Source organism: Emiliania huxleyi (genome assembly GCF_000372725.1).
Source record: "Emiliania huxleyi CCMP1516 unplaced genomic scaffold EMIHUscaffold_1, whole genome shotgun sequence".
Taxonomy (NCBI): Eukaryota; Haptophyta; order Isochrysidales; family Noelaerhabdaceae; genus Emiliania; species Emiliania huxleyi.
This window is the reverse complement of record NW_005202428.1, coordinates 2,418,510-2,435,685: the sequence shown is the minus strand read 5'-3', so window position 1 is coordinate 2,435,685 and position 17,176 is coordinate 2,418,510. Positions and strand designations below refer to the sequence as shown.

At 63.6% G+C, this 17,176-nt stretch overlaps 5 protein-coding genes across 5 annotated transcripts; 3 read left to right on the top strand and 2 right to left on the bottom strand.

Moving 5' to 3' along the window:
• Positions 1-78: 78 nt before the first annotated feature.
• EMIHUDRAFT_194700 (hypothetical protein) lies at positions 79-2,294 on the top strand (the record flags this gene model as incomplete). The annotated part of the gene is made up of 4 exons (XM_005794395.1): positions 79-756; positions 861-1,255; positions 1,342-1,441; positions 1,728-2,294. 4 exons carry the CDS (start codon positions 79-81, stop codon positions 2,292-2,294), a joined length of 1,740 nt encoding a protein of 579 aa, XP_005794452.1.
• A 748-nt stretch (positions 2,295-3,042) lies between these two features.
• EMIHUDRAFT_59821 (hypothetical protein) lies at positions 3,043-3,222 on the bottom strand (the record flags this gene model as incomplete). The annotated part of the gene is made up of 1 exon (XM_005794394.1): positions 3,043-3,222. A coding segment is annotated over one exon (180 nt), but the record flags the coding sequence as incomplete, so codon positions are not given.
• A 2,474-nt stretch (positions 3,223-5,696) lies between these two features.
• On the top strand, positions 5,697-6,437 carry EMIHUDRAFT_60978 (nucleoside diphosphate kinase; the record flags this gene model as incomplete). The annotated part of the gene is made up of 3 exons (XM_005794393.1): positions 5,697-5,879; positions 6,010-6,237; positions 6,393-6,437. The coding sequence occupies 3 exons, from the start codon at positions 5,697-5,699 to the stop codon at positions 6,435-6,437; spliced, it is 456 nt and encodes a 151-aa protein (XP_005794450.1).
• Positions 6,438-8,526: 2,089 nt separating this feature from the next.
• Positions 8,527-10,047, top strand: EMIHUDRAFT_461060 (hypothetical protein; the record flags this gene model as incomplete). Its single annotated transcript, XM_005794392.1, has 4 exons — positions 8,527-8,835; positions 8,946-9,278; positions 9,374-9,550; positions 9,715-10,047. 4 exons carry the CDS (start codon positions 8,527-8,529, stop codon positions 9,883-9,885), a joined length of 990 nt encoding a protein of 329 aa, XP_005794449.1. The 3' UTR covers positions 9,886-10,047.
• Positions 10,048-14,635: 4,588 nt separating this feature from the next.
• Positions 14,636-16,201, bottom strand: EMIHUDRAFT_194694 (ABC family protein; the record flags this gene model as incomplete). Its single annotated transcript, XM_005794391.1, has 2 exons — positions 14,636-15,118; positions 15,206-16,201. The coding sequence occupies 2 exons, from the start codon at positions 16,199-16,201 to the stop codon at positions 14,636-14,638; spliced, it is 1,479 nt and encodes a 492-aa protein (XP_005794448.1).
• Positions 16,202-17,176: the final 975 nt, after the last annotated feature.

Genomic DNA, 17,176 nt, shown 5'->3' with positions numbered 1-17,176 from the left:
CATGGGGGGCAAGGAGCGAGAGCGCGAACCGCCACCGGCCACCGACCACGCAGGATGCGACGCAGGCGACCACGCAGGATGCGACGCAGGCGACCACGCAGGAAGGCTGCTGGCGTCGTGGGGGAGTCATCCGGCAAGCGCAGCCGACAGCACAGCATCACCAGCTCACCGCTGGGCTCGCAAGCGGCGCAAAGCGAAGGGCCGCCGCCATGTCGCAAGGGGAGCGGGCGACGAAATGAGTGGCCAACCAGCAGCGACGCCGCCGTGAGCAGCGTGAGAGCAAGGAATCACAGCCTCGCCTTTGACGCTGCGGTGGCAAAGGTCGCGTCGGAGGCAGCTCTCGGCGTGGCGGAGGTTGAGGATTTCCGTGACTGGCTGCTCGACCCACAGCAACCTGGACAGCCGATCGACGGTGAACGCATCACCGAGTGGCGCGCCTCCGAAGCGTACGAGCGCGCCCGGCTCGAGTGCATGGACGGTTGCATGTGCGAGGGTGCGTTCACGTGCACCTACGATGGCGTAGGCATCGCCCCAGACGTGCCTGGAGTCACCTGTGACTACTTCGACGAGGCGCTTTTGGAGCCGCGCGCCAACGACGGGCAGCCGTCAGGTGGGGATCGGGTGCCGGAGGGCTGGGATGGCGTTGAGGCCGATCGGCATGAGGAGCGGGCTAAACTCGAGCGTGAGCGGATTGAGCGAGAGAAGCAAGACGACCTCGCACACGCTTCAGAGAAAATTTGGGTTATTTTGAGACTGGTGCTTGGGGCCTCTCCACCCGTGGCAGCATTGCCAACTTTCGCAACCGCCGTGTAAACCCCTTCTTTTGCGCGTATGAAGCTTACACGGGCGATGCTGCTGAGGCCGATGCATACCTGCGCGACCCGGGTTCAGAGGCGTCACAGGCATGGCTCGAGGCGCAGCTTGCTCCAGGCGGTGGAGGTCCGACACCTCCTGGCTCGCCCGCCTACGGGGATGACTGTTACTTCTCCTACCCGGACTCGCCAGTGAGGCGGCCACGCGAGGAGGCGCCTGACGACAGCGACGCATATGAGCTCGACCAGGAGCTGCAGGGGCGCATCTCCTTATTTTACGGCCGGCCTTGGGACGAGGTGCCGAGAGGCGCGACGGTGCCAGTGACTTGCGAGTGGACCATCGCATCATTCAGCCGACAGCAGCAAATGCAACGCCCGCTCTCGCCCGCACCGGTAGCCACGGACTTTGACATTGAGGACGAGTTCCTGCAGGAGCGTGCGCGGTGGTTCCGCGACCACGCACCACGGCAGTGGAGGCGAGCTGGAGGGCTCGATGCGAAAGCAGAACGAGGCATTCCAGCGTTTGAAGGACCGCCTCTTTAGCCTTCACCGCGACCGCGCGAACCGTCGGGCACACCGCGTGCCTCGCAACGCCGGGCGTCGGGCGCCGGATCAAGCACCGACTCCCTGTGAGACTGTGGGCGGTGCCTGGGACTCGAGCCTAACTCCAAGGAATGGAATATCGGAAGAGCTTTACATTACACTAGTAAAAAGAAAACATGGACACTTCCTTTGGCGCCGCCCGCCGTGCCCGCGATTGTGACCCGCTCGCATTCGTCCGGCTCCCTGCCACATCCGGCTCGCCTTCGCCACGCCCGGCTCGCCTTCGGCAAGAACGATGTCACTGCCAGAGGCACGCTCCAGCAGCGCCCCACACACGTTGCGCACCACGCTGAACCGCGGCTTCTCCTCCAGGTGAACAAAGCACGCAGCCTCGCAGCAGCCGTTCTCGTGTTTGCGGTAATCACCTTTCTTAACTTTGGCGTCGCCACCTACTGGTGGCCCGGGCTCAGCGGCCTCTTGGCCATAGCCGGCGCCTCGATAATCCTGTGTTGCTCTGGCACACCAGACGCGCCATCGCATGGAGCACACGTTGGCGCCGCCTGGCTTTGCGCCTTTGCTTCCGCCATGCAGCTCACTGCCGTGGTCATCTACGTCTGGCTCTGGGCCGTGGTATCCAGTGACAGTGTCGACTGCGACGAATACGCCTCGGGCAACCACGACAGCAGCAGCGAGGATTGCGAGCACCTGACTGGATTGTTCGCGTGGCTCATCTGGCCAATCATCCTCTTTGACTCCGTGGCCTGTGTCCTCTTTGGCCTGCTGACGGTCTTTTCGCTGCAGGCAGCTCGTGCCATCGCCTCCGCGCCCCTGTCGCCTTTCCAACCCACCGCGATGAGGGTAGTAGCGCCCGCGGCCGTCGCTGTGTACGCGGTCCCGCAACCCGAGCCGCAGCCTGTCCCCAAGAGCGTGGCGGTTTGATGGAGCTTGCTTGAGAGGAGGCTGATACACCAGGCATCAACGTGGGATCCCTTGATCTCTATCGCGCTCACCCACACCTCTCGGCCACTCTCCAACCGGCCTCTAGCCTAGGCACCAACTTGACGCGCGGCGACTCTCGTCTCTCGAGAGACCGCAAGCAGGCAAAAAAGCGGTACGCGGCGCTGTCCGGAGAGGTCTTTTCGCGAGAACGAGCGCGTTTCACTCCCCGCGCCGAGAGATCATCGTGGAGCTGTGTGTATTACATTGAAACGGGTGCACACGCACGCACGCTCACACACGGTTACGCTCACACCCGCAACTCGAGACGCGCCGGTCACACACGGATTTTCCGATCACACGGCTCGCTCGCCATCGCGTCGTGCATTTATGCACGACGCGTGTTACGATTGCGATCATTGCGAGCCATTCCATCTCGACCGCCAGCGAGAACATGTGGCAGGCGGCGCCACTGTGAACGCTGCACAATGCAATGTTGTGTGACTTGCACACTCACCTATCCCCACACGAGGACCGGGCTGCGATTTGCGCAACCTTCCCCATCCTCCTGCACTGTGCCACAAGCCGTAGAACTTTGCACGTGGACGCGCCGCCTGTCGTCTTGAGTGAGAGGCAGACAAACGTCGCCTCGCAACGACACGCCCTGTCACCTCATGATCATGTAACGGGTCAATGAGCCGTGGGGATAGACCTGGTCTTCCGTGCTCAACTGCGGCTCGAAGGCGGGGCACTTGCACAGTGGACACGAGGCAGGGGTGCCGTCTGCCGTACGGACCAGCCATTCGTTTATACAGGTTGTGTGGAACTCGTGCTGGCACGGCATCGTCGTTAACTCTTCGCCCTCGACCGCCGGGCAGAGGCAAATTGAGCACTCGTGGACCTCATTGGCGGCCTTCCGGGTTGGCAGCGTGGCTATTGCGGAGCAAAGCGCCGACCTGCGCATCTCGCTCTGCTCCGGCAGCATGCGTTGTCGGACGAATAGCCCACAGCAAATGAAGAGGAGGAGACGCGCCACGCCGCCAATGATGAGGATGATGAGCGGCGAGCCGGTCTGGGTGTGCTCGTAGCCGTAGGGAAAGACCTGTGGTGCGCTCGCGTTGTACGTGTGCGCAGTCGCATTCATCGAAGCCGATTGGGCGGAATGCGCGTGCCCCGACTGATCAGGCAGGGTCGCCCAGACAAAACGCGAGGCGAACATCTCAGCGAGTTGCGTTTACTTTGAGCTTAGCCTTCGATGTTATGAAAACAAACGCAAGGCGGACATGGCATATCGCTCTCGGGCTCACAGACATCCCTCACACCCGCCGCACACCCGCCGCCCCCGCGCGCGCCCCACCCCGCGGCCGGGAGAAAGGGGAGTGACAGTTTGGGATTACGAGCCCGAGTATGTTGAGTCCTGGCTCAACAACGCAGAGAACAAGAGGGGGTGGTCCGGCTCACAAGTCCGGCTCACGCGCCTCGAGCTCGCCATCTACCGCACTGAACACTTCCGCCCCCTCGCTCCCAACCCACCCACCTCGCCGACCGCAGAACCGCGCGATCTCGGGCGATCTCGGGCCGCGCCGCGCGATCTCGGGCGATCTCGCGCTATCTCGGAGCTCCACGCCACGCCGCCCCCCCCCCCCCACCCCCCACCCCACCTCACCCACCGCCGCGCCGCGCTATCTACTTCAATTCCCAGTCCTATCTACCGGCAACCACCCTTGAGCACTTGAGCACTGGATAGGGTCGGTTCCGCATGGTACGGGACCCCTCGATCGTCTCGCCCACCCTCACTGGTGTGTTCATTGGGGGGGGTCATAACAAACACGGTACAGGATCGAGGTGCACGCTGCCGAGGCAGTGTCGTCCCCCCTCTCCCCGACGGCGATGGCGGTGTGACCGATCGAGCTACAAGAGGAGCTTGTTCAGCAGGATCAGGGGTGGGTCGAGCAGTTCTCACTTCCACAATGGGTGAGCTTCAGACCTCGGGCCTGCCTCCCCCTTCACCCTTCGGCTCGTGTGGATTCGAACCACCGCCGGGATGGAAGCTTCCTGCTTCCATCTTGAGAGACAGCGCCGCGCATCACCTTGTTAATTGTCAAAATTCCTGTTGTGCAAGAGGGGAGGGGGCTCTGACGGAGTGCGTGGCGGGAGAGGGCAGGGAGTGGGCGCGGGGGAGGGGGGGGGGGTGGGGGGGCTCAGCCGTGCAAAAAGCATCAATTAATGATAGTAAGGAAGACATGTTGCCTGGCCGTTCAAGAAGTCCGTCTCGATTTTCGTTTTTTCCCCACAGACCACTCGGGCAACTTTCACGACAGGCAACGTTTTACTTGACCACTCGGGCAGATTCGATTGCATTTTACCACTCGGGCAAACTCGATGAAACGGGCGGACGGAAACGCGTTTGCGACGGCTCGCCGGAGAGCATGCCACCCTTGTGCCGTAAAGTAAACACGGGTGCCCGAGGGTTAGTTCCGTGTACCGGGTTTCCCCTTAACTGCAGAACGCCCCCTCTACTCGGAGCTAACGGACACACAACACTGTACTCCACGTACGTACACGGATACGCCTCATGTGCGCCCGCCCGACTCCGGTCCCAGAGTCCCTTCCTTCGCCTGTCGGGGCGAGCCCTCGGCTCGTCCCGGTCCCTTGCTCGCCTTCCGGGCGTTACCAGACTGCCTCTGCAGTCGTTTCTGATGGTGATGCCTCTTCCTCGGCTGTGGCCTCGACTCCGCTTCGCCTCGACTGGTACCGCAGCCTCCGAGAGCGTCGACGGCCCGGCCGGGGTCTCCCCGGGCGAGGATGGCGGCATTGGGTCGTGTCGCCTCCGCCCCTCCCAGGGAGGACGGGCCCGCTCTCCCTGGTCGACGAGTCGCGCCCGCACTCGCGGCCTCTCTATCGTCCTCGGCTCGCCCCCCCCCCCACCGCCGGCTCCTCTGCAAGCTCGGGGAGGCGTGGCCCTCCCTGTCGAAGATCACGGTGGTCCGGCTGCCACTGCGACGGGCCTCCCCTCGGAGAGCTCGTACGTCCCGATTCCACTCGCAGAGGCCGCGTAAGCTCACCTCTCGCCTCCTCCGACAACTGACCCCAAGCCCCCCCTGGGGCCCGCCGCACGCCGGCCTCGGCCTTCCGGCTCGTCGGCGGGCCCGTTATCGTATTGCGGCCATTTTTTTTGAGCTAGCCTTCGATGTTATGAAAACAAACGCAAGGCGGACACAAGCACATCGCTCTCTCGGTCCCACAGACATCCCGCACACCCGCCGCTCCCGCGCACTACTCCCGATTTTTTTTCTCCTTCGAGCCACTTCCCTGACCATGCTCGCTCTCTCCCAGCTCTGCGTGGCGCTCAGTGTCAGCACCGCGCCGCTGCGCCACGCCGCGCCGCGCGCCGCTTCGCCCGCGATGGAGATGGAGCGCACGTACATCATGATTAAGCCGGACGGGGTGCAGCGTGGCCTGGTCGGCAACATCGTGCAGCGGTTCGAGCAGCGCGGCTACCAGCTGCAGGCGCTCAAGCTCTTCCAGGCGGACGAGGCGCTGCTGCGCCAGCACTACTGCGACCTCGTCGAGAAGAAGTTCTTCCCGGTGCGGACATGCCGTACGCTCCCTGAGACTCTTTCTGCGCCTCGTCGTGGACCTCCGAGATCACTCGAGATCACCCGAGATCACCCGAGACCACCTGCGAACACTGCGATCACCCGCGCCTCGCCCGCAGGACCTGCTCTCATACATGCTTTCCGGGCCCGTCTGCTGCATGGTTTGGCAGGGCGAGAATGCGGTCAAGATGGGCCGGCAGATGCTCGGGGCGACAAACCCGCAGGAGTCGCTGCCCGGCACCATCCGCGGAGACTTCTCCATCGTCGTCGGCCGCAACATCTGCCACGGCTCCGACTCGGCCGAGAACGCCGAAAAGGAGATTGCGCTCTGGTTCAAGGACGGCGAGGTGCGTGTCGAGATCCGCCGAGATCCGCCGAGATCCCTAGGCTGGCTGCAGCAGCTCGAGTCCTTTGATTCCCGCGCGCCCACCGAGTTGAGACCTCCCGCGCCCGGTACCCTCTCCCACTCCCCTGACCTCCCCGGGCCATCGACTTGCTTCAGGTCGTCTCGTGGGAGGACCACTCCAAGGCGTGGGTCTACGAGTGAGAGCGAGCCGCCCAAGCGGCGGACCCCGCTCTGCCTCTGGAACCCTAGAATGCAATTATCCTCTGATACTCATGGGTTGAACAAAATGAACACGCCAAAACGGTGCATCGGAGAAGACAGGACAGAGTCTCTACCTCTCGTCTCTACCCTGTCCCCTTGAATTCCCCCGGCGCCGCCCGGGGGGGCCCGCGGGGACCCTCGCGGTGGTTTGCGGGGGTAGATAGAGAACGTAGAGTAGTCAGTAGACTAAGTACGTTACTAAGTTCTGAGCCTCGAGGCTGAGCGGGTCTAAGTGTGCACGTGCACACTGGGGTGCTTACGCGGTCTAAGATCGGCGGCAGCCTCTTATGCGGGCTAAGGCTGCCGTGGCACGGCCTGGGGCCAAGAGGCTCCCACCGAGCACCGTGATCAACACGATATACGCAATACGGCGCGCGCAGCCCCCAAATTTTCTTCGACTGCGGCGGGCGCCTTCTAATCCGGGTCGATCCTTCTCATGCTCAGCAATCGCCGCCTCAGCATCCTCCTCTTCCGATTCTCGTTGCTCTTCTTGAGCGCAATCTTCAAGCCAAACAGTTCTCACAAATAGCCTCAAGCTCAAACAAACGCATAGAAGCCTGTGTATGCTGGTCCTCTTTGAACGATCCGCGCGTGAGGTAGTAGGGCCTTGTTGGCAGCAGCCAGCTTGTTGCGCTGCTTCGTTGCGATGAGCTGATTGGGATCGCAGAAGTGCATGCCAAGCACCGCCACGATCTTGAAGCAGACCACACATCGCAACCGCATCGTCCGCACTGCCATCGGCATGCCGCGCCCGCCGCTTCGCCGCAGCCGCCTTAAGACACGCATAGCGGCAGCACATGGTACGGTGCGCGTACTTGAGCAGGAGTTGCGCGCCGCAAGTAGCGCACTGGCCCTGGGACAAGGCGATATGGCGTCGTGCGCGCGGCATACGTTGGTCGGGACGCGTCCAGGACCAGGTATTTTTCGGGTAAACCTGGACTTTTGCAGGTATACCCGGGTTTTACCCGGAGTTGGCCTTGTGTCGTCTAAGTTCATGGCCCCCGACCATACAGCGTCTAAGTCCGAGCCTGGCTCCGTGCGGGGGCTAAGTTGAGCGCTCGCTCGCTGCAGAGGCTAAGTGTAGAGCGACCCTCTAGCCCTACTACCCAACCATTGGCCCCGGGACGCGGGAGCCGGGAGACTGCCGGGAGCCACCTCCGCAACACGCCGCAGACGCAGCCACGGACCACGGTGCGGCACTCCTCTTACACTCAGCTTACACTTGGCGAGCACTTGGAGTGCAGACCAGTCCGAGTAACCGCACATCCAGGGCCGTTCCTTAGGCTTACTTAGCTCGGGGAATTCAAGTGTGCCGTCCGTGTAAGTCGCACAGCCGGGTTCCGGCTCCTACCCAGATAGGGGGCACTTGGAGTGCAGTCGGCAACCTCACTGCTCACATCCAGGGCCGGGGAGCTAAGAAGCGCACCCAGCGAGCCGGAGATGATCGGCATCGGGTTACGGGCTAGAGAGGCCCTGACCCCTAGCTAGGGGGGGTGCGCATTCGCAGGGAAAGGGCCGTAAAGTAAACACGGGTCTCCGAGGGTTGGCCCCGCGTACCGGGTTTCCCCTTAACTGCAGGACGCCCCCTCTACTCGGAGCTATCGACATGTTTTTTTTCTTTCTTTTTCTACTCGGAGCCAGTGATTGATACGAGAATACGCACAGATAGGGGGTCTGTTCACCCTGACTCGCACCAAAAACGCCCTACCTATCTACCTACCCAGGGCCAGCTCCCAGGCCGCGCAGCGAAGCGAAAAAGAGAAAAATCCTACCTGTTGTAGGCCCTCTGGGGCGGTCAAAACCGGACCTGCCTACCTATTGCATAGGGTCTAACCGGGCGGGTAGACCCCCTATCTGGGTAGGAGCCGGAACCCAGGTGCCAGTGTGCCTACTGTACCTTCACACAAAAACACACCCCGGACGAGAAGGGAGAAACGACAGAAGAAGCCAGAGCGGAATGCGATGACGGCCTCCTCTGTGAGCTCTAGCTAGTGAGCTCATACGCACGCCTACCTTCACAAGCAGCCCCATGTTGCTGTTTCGTGTCGCGTCCGCGGCTGCTGCGCCCTCCTCCTCGACCACCACGATTCCGCATCTGCCGGTCCGGTACGAGCCGCTCATCTCGCTGGAGCACGTCAACATCAACGCCGGCGGCACGTGGACGGAGCAGCTCTCGCGCTTCTGGTTCAGCGTGATGGGCGGCGCCGACGACCCGCGAGGCGCGGTCGTCTGCTCGCAGGTGCAGGCCGCCGGCGGGCCGATGCAGGGCCTCCACTGGGCGAACTTTGGCCTCCAGCAGTTCCACTTGCCCGTCGGAGAGCCGGAGGACTCCGTGCAGGTTCTGAGACACATGCTCGCGTGCTCTATTTCACACTTCGCGCTCTCATCTAGCTCCAGGCTGCCTCCGCAAGTCCACACACCGCACGCCACACCACGCCACGTCCGCAGGTCGTGCGAGGCGAGGTGGGGCTGGCGTACACCACTGAGGAGCTGGCAGCGCTGCAGCGGCGGCTGGAGGACGCCAGCGCTACGCACGCGGTTGGCGCCGACGGCAGCCTCCGCATCACCTGCCCGGTTGGCAACCGTCTGCGTGCGGTCGAGTGGGCGGGCGCAGAGACCTGGTTTGGTCCGAAGCTGCTTCTCGACCCGCGCGAGGAGAGGCCGCTGCCCGGCGGTCCGTCGCGAGGGCTGGGCATCCAGTACGTGCGCTTCGACGTCCCAGAAGGCGCCGCCGCCGGCATCTGCCGCTTCTATTTGCGGCTCTTTGGCGCCACCGCCGAGGTGGCCCGAGAGCACGCGAGATCGCCACCGCGCGCACTCGGGCCTTCGCTGCCCCCACCGTCACCTCCTCCGCCCCCGCCGCCTCCGCCTCTCAGGTTGGCCGAGAGGGGAGGCGGCCCGTCTGCGTGGTGCGGCTCGGGCACCACCAGTCGCTGCAGTTCGCGGAGGCGCTGCCAGGCGAGCCGCCCGTCCGCCGGTACGACGGCCACCACGTCGCGCTCTACACAAACGACTTCGCCGCCGTGTACGAGCGCAGCCGCGAGGCGGGCCTGGTGTGGAACAACCCTCGCTTCCCGCACCTGCGGTACGACTCGCTGGCACACGCGCTGCGGCACAGCGAGTTTCGGCTCAAGGACCTCACCGACCCGGCGCGTACTCAATCCCCGTCCCACACGCCCACCGCACCTCCCCTCACTCGTTCTGCGACATTGACAAGGACACGGGCGAGCTCCTCTACACGCTCGAGCACGAGGTGCGTTCCGTGATGCACCCCGGCTTCTCCTGCCGCCACTGGATCGCCGCTGAGGGGGAGGCGGCGAAGGAGATGGTCGGGGACTACCCGACCGCGCCTGCTTCGCCCGCCTTCCCAGACCGAGAGGAGCTGTGACTATGGTTTCGTGGTGTACACATCTGTACAAGGGTGTGTGCGCGCTCGGGCAACGTCTTTCGTTGCTCTCGCGCTCGAGAGCGAGAGAGAGTGCGCCTGTGCCGGAGAAGACTGCATCGCATTGTCCCCGTTTCCTTTTGCAACGGTCAACGGACTGTGAACGGTGCATCGATCACACCTCCATTCGTACGAAGTACGATGATTCTCTACGGGGTGTGCTGGAGCCTGGACTCCACCGCAGCCTGGACCCCGTGAGCGAGTTGACCACAGGGGTTGTGCGCCGGGCCCTCCCTGCTCAGCTCCAGCCAGTAGACAAGTCTTGTCATCAACAGAGTAGAAGGATCTGGCCTCGGGGCCGATGTGACCAAGCGCTGGTAGAGCGTGGTTTAACCTCACACCCATGGTCTCACAGTGTGCCGGCAGTCGCCGAGCAGTGTCGCTCACACAAGCCGCAGCACAAGTGACTGAGGGCCAGTGAGGGCGAGCCCATCGCTGTCACAGCTGTGGCAGCCGCACAGTGGGCTGTGCCAACTGTGCAGAGCGTGTGAGCAGCAGAGGAGCTTCACTCCAGGCTTCAGGCGCAAAGAGCTGCATGCCACCGAAGGCGCTGTCGAGGTTCGCCGAGCGCGGCGCAGGTTGAGGGACACCGCCACCGACGAGCGCGTTGGACCTTTCACTCCGGGCAAAAAATGCGGCACAGCGGACGGTGCGGGGCGTGCCGCAAACTTAGCGGCGAGGCGCGGGACCGTCTGTGGCGAAGTGGTCGCGCGTCGCCCTCGACTTCCGTCAACTCACCGCAGTCCACACCCTTTAGATTCGATTACGACTCTCCAAGTGCTCGTTCACACCGTCGGTGGCATGATGGCATAGTCATCGGCCGGGGCTGGCGTGCTGACTTTGCAGGCGCGGTAGACACCGATGACAAAGACGGTGTACATCCCACCGAAATTGGAGGCTGCGAACGCCAGTGAGCGCCACGGCGCCAGGGCGACGATGTAGCATGCGGCGTAGACGACGCGGAGGAGGAGGTACGCAACCATGAAGTAGGGCGCTTTGCTTCCCTTCACCGCCTCCACGGGCGCCGCCTCGCCGACGAGGACTGTGGCCCAGTAGATTGCCAGCACAATCGGGAAGTTCTCCTTCTGGTTCTCGGCGACCGCCTTCCAGCGGTGAGCCGCGTCCCAAGGGTCCACATTCTTGGGCTTCTCGCCAAAGCCGTGTCCGAGGATGCCGTCCTCTGGCGGGTGGCTGCTCGGGATGATGCCCAGAGACACGGACGTCGAGTGCAGCAGGCAAAGGCCTGCGGTGACTAGGAAGCACACGAGACAGACGGACGGACGGAGCCCCCTTTTATGGTTGACCCTGGGCATGGCCTCTCTGGGGGTGAGCTGGGTTGGCCTCCTCCGGGTCTGCAACTCGCACGGCGGGTCCGCGTCCGGGCAAGCATCCGAGGCCCGCGGTTGTCCTCTCGCAGGGCGCGACCAACATGGAGATCCGCTATGCTCAGATCTGGGCTTTTGTCGACTATTGCTCGCTCTCTGAGCACCTGCAACGTCAGGCACTGTGCTTGGAGAATGCGTCGCAGTGCTGCTGCGCCTGTGGATTGAGCCGCGGCGCGAGCTCCATCGGTGAGCTGCGGTGGCGCGCCGGCCGCTTCATGCATAGCTCTCCGGCGAGCGGCCGCGAACGCGTTCTCCGTCCGCCGTTTCATCGAGTTTGCCCGAGTGGTAAAATGCAATCGTCGAATCTGCCCGAGTGGTAAAGTGCAACTTTGGCATTTGGTAAAAGCTGCCCCCTGCCCGAGTGGTCTGTGAAAAAAAAAACAAAGCGCGGGTGGCCCCACGAGCTAAAGGTCAACATCCCCTCCGGCTACGACAATGTGAACCTGATCTGTTCCTCACGGGGTTGACCCTTGCCCTCCTTGAGCCACAATGCGGATTTGGCGAGGGCGTGCGCCTTGGGCAGCGGCGCGTTCGCGCCGATGACCACGCTCGAGCCAGGCTCGATCTTGGGGCGCTTCGAGGTCGGGGCCGCCGCATCCCGCTTGTCGAGCGGGTGGTTGGCCCACCCCGAAAGCAGCGGCAGGATGCACGTGTCGCACACGGACTCAGAGGTGGACGCCTCGTCGAGCTTCTCCTCTCGGGTCCGGTGGGCGGAAACTTTCGCGCGCATGCGCAACTCCTCGGCAGGCTGGCAATCGAGGAAGGCCACCGGGCCGAATCCATCCTCGCCGGGGTCGGGTCGAGATCGGCGGCTCGCCAGCGTCGTCTCGAGGATGCGCAGGAAGGCCTCGAACTGCCGGCTGCACTGGTAGAGGTGGTTGCACTTCCGCTCATACGTGTTGTACCCGCTCGTGAGCTCGAGGTGCTCGATATAGAACTCGAACCAAGTCTTGATGGTGAAGCCGGCGCCGTCCGGGACGGTCTCCGGGTAGCCGATGCCCACGAAAAGGAGGTTGAGGAAGGCCCCAAAGCGTCGCATCTTGCTCGGGATGATGTAGAGGTCCTTGACGTGGATCCTCGGGAGACGCTGGGCATGGAGAGCGGCCCCCATCCAGTCCAGCACGCCGTTGGCTCCGTTCATGTAATCAACGCCCACGAACTTGCCCGCCAGGAAGGCCTTGCAGAGACTGTCGCTCTGGCCGTCGTGGCCGGTGAACCGGTACTTGTCGAGCGCCTCCTTTGGCTGGCCCGAGCTGTCGGTGACGAGGCACCACGTGAGGTAGTTGGCGAGCTCTACCTTGCAGTGCGCAATCTTGGCAAGAACCGGATTGCGGGAAGCCTCGTGACCCCCCGGGCCCAACAGCACACGCAGGACGAGGTCGCAGCCCGACTCGAAGGCCGCCGCCAGGATCTGGCGCCGCCCTTCGTCCGACTGTGCGTCCGCGCCCTCGAGGCTGGCGGCCAGAGCCTGGAAGTTGGGCATCATCAGAGCCTTCTCCAAAAGCTTGGGCGGCGGCGGTTGGTCGCCCGAGGACGCCGGCCCGCCTGCCACGCTAGGCGCGGGGCGCCCCGCGTCGTAGAGGAGGTCCTCCGCGACCAGCGCGGTCACCGCATCCTCCGCGGAGGCCCCCGGTTGGACGAGGTGCTGCCGATCATGAACGGCCGTCGCGAGGATGGCCAGCTGGTCCGCCAGCGAGAGCTTAAGCTGAGGCGCGGTCAGAATCTTGGCGGCCAGGCGGCTCACCAAGGTATTTGCAGTCGAGACCGAGGGCGACGGCTGGATGACTAGCTGGTAGAGCGCGCCCAGCGAGGTGGCGAGCATGATCCGCCGCTCCTCGATGCGCCGCCTCTCATCTACCCCGCCGGCCTGCATGCGGAGCAAGTCCGTGAAGTCCTCGAGCCTCGTGTGTGGGTCCGCGGAGGTAGACTGAAAGATGACGGGGAGCGAAGCGCCCTTGAGCAAGCGAGGGATTTGGAGCGCGAGCATCGTAGGGTTGGCGGCCGCCGCCCCCACGCTTTGCACGATAGCTCCTTGGAGAAGGCCGGCCGTGAGTCTCGCGGGGGCTGCCAGGGGCAGGCGGGCCGCCCTTGTAGCTATCGGTCCCAAATGGAAAGAGAGCAGCGAGTACAGCAGCAAAGGCAACTCCCCGCCCGCCTCGAGCGCGCGAAGCGGGAGTTGCGTAAGGAAGAGCAGGTCCTGTGGTCCTGGCACGACCGGCACCACGGCCGCGGCTTGGCCCCCTCGACCGCGGCCCCGGCCTCTCCCCGCGGCCGGCGCTGGGACGGCGGGCGCGTCAAAGTCTTCACCGAGAAAGATGTCCGAGTGCGAGACCACCCAGACCCCTGGGTTGGCCATTGCCAGACCGGCGAGCCGCTGGTGCAGCACGCCGATCTTCTCCATGGAAGTGGCAAAGAGGTTCGCCGCGTCCAGAGCGGTCAGAAGCCGCGACCAGAATGCCCCATTGAAAAGCACATTGAGAACGTGGTTCCTATCGAGGAGGGTGCCTGTCTGCTGGTCCACGCTGAACCGGCACCGCGGCAGGAAGGCGCCCTTGGCGTCACTCTGCCCCAGGGTGTAGTTGGTCACTGCTCCTGCATTGTCGTACACCGTGGTCCAACTCAGACAAGGCGTGTGGTCCTTTACGTGCTGAGCCCCTGGAGCGAGAACGAGCGCTGCATCACTGGTGATCTGAACTTCGTCAACGACGACGACGATGGGCGCTTGCGCAGCTGGCGGGGCCTGCTGCTGCGCCATCTTCGCTGCGTCCTCTCCTCTCCTCCCACCTCACAGAAAACTGCGGCCGCCAGCGACAGAGCGTCTCGCTGGCGGACGGCGAGAGGAACACAAATGGACGTCCGGACGTCCATCCACTGGGATGAGATAACTGGAGATCTAAGGTCGAATCTCCCGATTCCACAGCCGCCCACAGGAGCGCCGCCTCAACACGGGGTCTCGGCTCTATCGAGCCATGCTAGCTCCAGCCGCAGCCCCACCCGGCCGCCCGAGGGTGTTCCCGCAGGCAGAGAAGACCAATCCTGGGGGAAGTAACCGTCTACTCCAGATCGAGACGGACTTCATGAACGGCCGAGCATTATTTCTTTATTACTATTATTAATTAATGCTTTTTGCACGGCTGAGCCCCCCCCCCCCCCTCCCCCGCGCCCATTCCCTCCCTGCCCTCTCCCGCCACACACTCCGTCAGAGCCCCATCCCCTCTTGCACAACAGGAATTTTGACAATTAACCAGGCAAGCACTGAGCAATGAAAACCGACACCACCACAGTAAAAACCGCTCCGTCTCCGAACGTCAGTCCGGCCCGGCGTCCAAGGCGGCCGCGGCATGCGGACGCCAAAGCTCGGCAATCGACACGTTTTCGCGGCACGCGACGCTGAGGCCGCGGAGGATGAGGGCGACGCGGTGCACCATGAGCAGGTCGGGCGGGTAATGCGTCATCTTGTCGGTCTTGTGCAGATCGCGGTGCCACTTGGGCTCGAGCATTTCGACCGAGACGCGCCCAAACATCAGCCGCGCCATTTTGCCGAGGAACTCGTCGCCTCCATGCTCCGTGCGCACGCCCACGCGGCGAAACGCCGCCGCCACCTCTGCGTGCGGCGCGTCGTCGGCCACCTTGACCATGAGCTCCGCAATAGCTCGTCTTGGCCCCTCCTCCAGACGCTTGCACTGACCGTAGTCGATCAGCCCGACCTTCCCATCGCCCATCGCGATGAGATTCCCCGGGTGAGGGTCCGCATTGAAGAGCCCGTGCACAAAGATCTCGAAGCCGTGGACCTCGACGAGCGAGTGCAAGCACGTGCGCAGCTCCTCCTGACACCCGCCCGCGCCGGCGCCGCCAGCAGCGCCGCCCGTGGCAAGCACCTTGCCAACTACCCACAGCGCCGCGTCGATGCCCACCACGCGCGCGCCGACACGCCCCAGCCACGCGCGCCACGGCTCTCGTTCGTCGTCGTCGGCCTCCGTTGCCGGCTGCGTCGTCTGCGCCTCAAGGCGCTGGATCCAGTCGCGCATCGACTCAGATTCGTCGACGCGCATCCCCAGCTCGGCCATCTGCCGCCGCATCTCGCCCTCGAGCTTCGGCCCAGGCAGGTACTCTAAAGTGAGCACCCTGCCCGTGCTGAGCGTGCTGTGCGCCCGCGGCACGACGACGCGGTCGGCAAAGGTAGGCATAATGGCGTCGAAGATGGCGGTCAGGTTGGCGAGCTCCGCGCGGTAGTCGAGCTCGAGGGCCAGCTGCTTCTCGAACTCCTCAAAGGCGGGCAGCGCCTCCGGGTTGGCTAGGGAAATGAGCGTGCGGAGGCACTGCGCGTCGGCCAAAAATATGCGAGCGGCGGACGGGTACTGCACCTTCACGACGACTGTCTCGCCTGTTGTCCGCAGCTTGGCGACGTGAGCCTGGCCAATGCTAGCTGCACCGCACGCAGACTCGCTGAACTCTTCGAAGAGCTCGTCGAGGGGACCTAGCTCCTCCTCCACCACCTGCTTGATGGCCGCGAAATCCTCGCTCGGCACGTCATTCTGCAGCACCTTGAACTGCGTACGGTACGCCTGAGGCACGAAGGGGCTTGAAGCGGCCGCTTGCCCAAATTTGATGTACAGCCCTCGAAGCTCCAGGATCAGGTCCAATGAGACCTTCGAATAGTGGTCGTGCAGCGCAGCAAAGGCCCGCGCTTTCGTGTCAGCGTCGCTCTTCTTGTGCTTTGCAGAGCAGGCGGCGTAGCTCAGCACCGCCGGCCCAGTGACGCGCCAAAACGAGACTTGCCGGCCGAATCCGGGATCGCCGTAGGCGTACGCCGCCAAGGCTGTCCCGCCGATGCCGACCGTCGCCGCGCCGCCTCGCGCGAGCGTGCGTAGCATGTCTGAGGACTGGCGGCTCGGCTGCGCCTCCTCTGAAAAGCCGACTTCTCGCTACTCGAGGACGAGCCGGCTGGAGCGTCGGAATGACCAGGTCGAAGACGCGCGATCCGGGTGGCGCGACACCCAGGCCACAGTTCCGCGAACTTTCCCTCGACTTTTCTGGCTCTTAGTTAGGACTCTTAGCATGAGCTCCAGCGTCCACCCATACCGCGTTGGTGTCCAGTCCGAGCCTCACTGTTCTTCGCCTTCCTACATACATACATACATGAGCTGCGCCCTGTGTCCAAACCCTTTTGCGCAGCAACACCTTAAACTTTTAGGCCCTCCAAATTCGGGTCGGAGCGTATCGAGTAGCGGAGTGGGCCCCGAGTTTGAAAAAGGCGACGGACGCTTGCGTCCTAGCCTCCAACAACGCCTCCCCGGCGCAGAGGGGGCCCCGGAGGGATGCTCAACCGCTCCACGCCACGCCGTTTGCGGGGGTCCTATTCCCAGCTCCGCTAGTTCCCGCGCTTTATGACCGCGCAAGATAAAAAGGGTGGCTAAGGGCTCTGCCCGCAAGGCGCCCGCGTCGCCGACGCGGTACCATTGACTAATCCCGGAATACACACCCACACGAGTCACGACCAGATGCTACGATTGCGAGGAGTGCTGCTCACAATCCTTCGACTTCTAGGATTGTGAGCGAGGCTGCTCTCTCAATCCTAGCGGTCTACAAAAGAAGGTTCACCGCCAGATAGGGGGTCTGTTGACCATGACTCGCACCAAAACGCCCTACCTACCTACCTATTGCGGGCGCCAATCGCCAGGCTCCGTGCCCCACCTACATACCTATTCCCAGGCCGCGCAGCGAAGCGAAAAAATGCCCGTTAGCCCTCTGTGAATAGGCTCCCAGCACCCGCCGCGCGCCGGCTTGTACCGCGGTGCGCGCCGCTCGCGAGCCCGCCCCAGAGCATGGCCCCGTTCGCGGCTAAACGC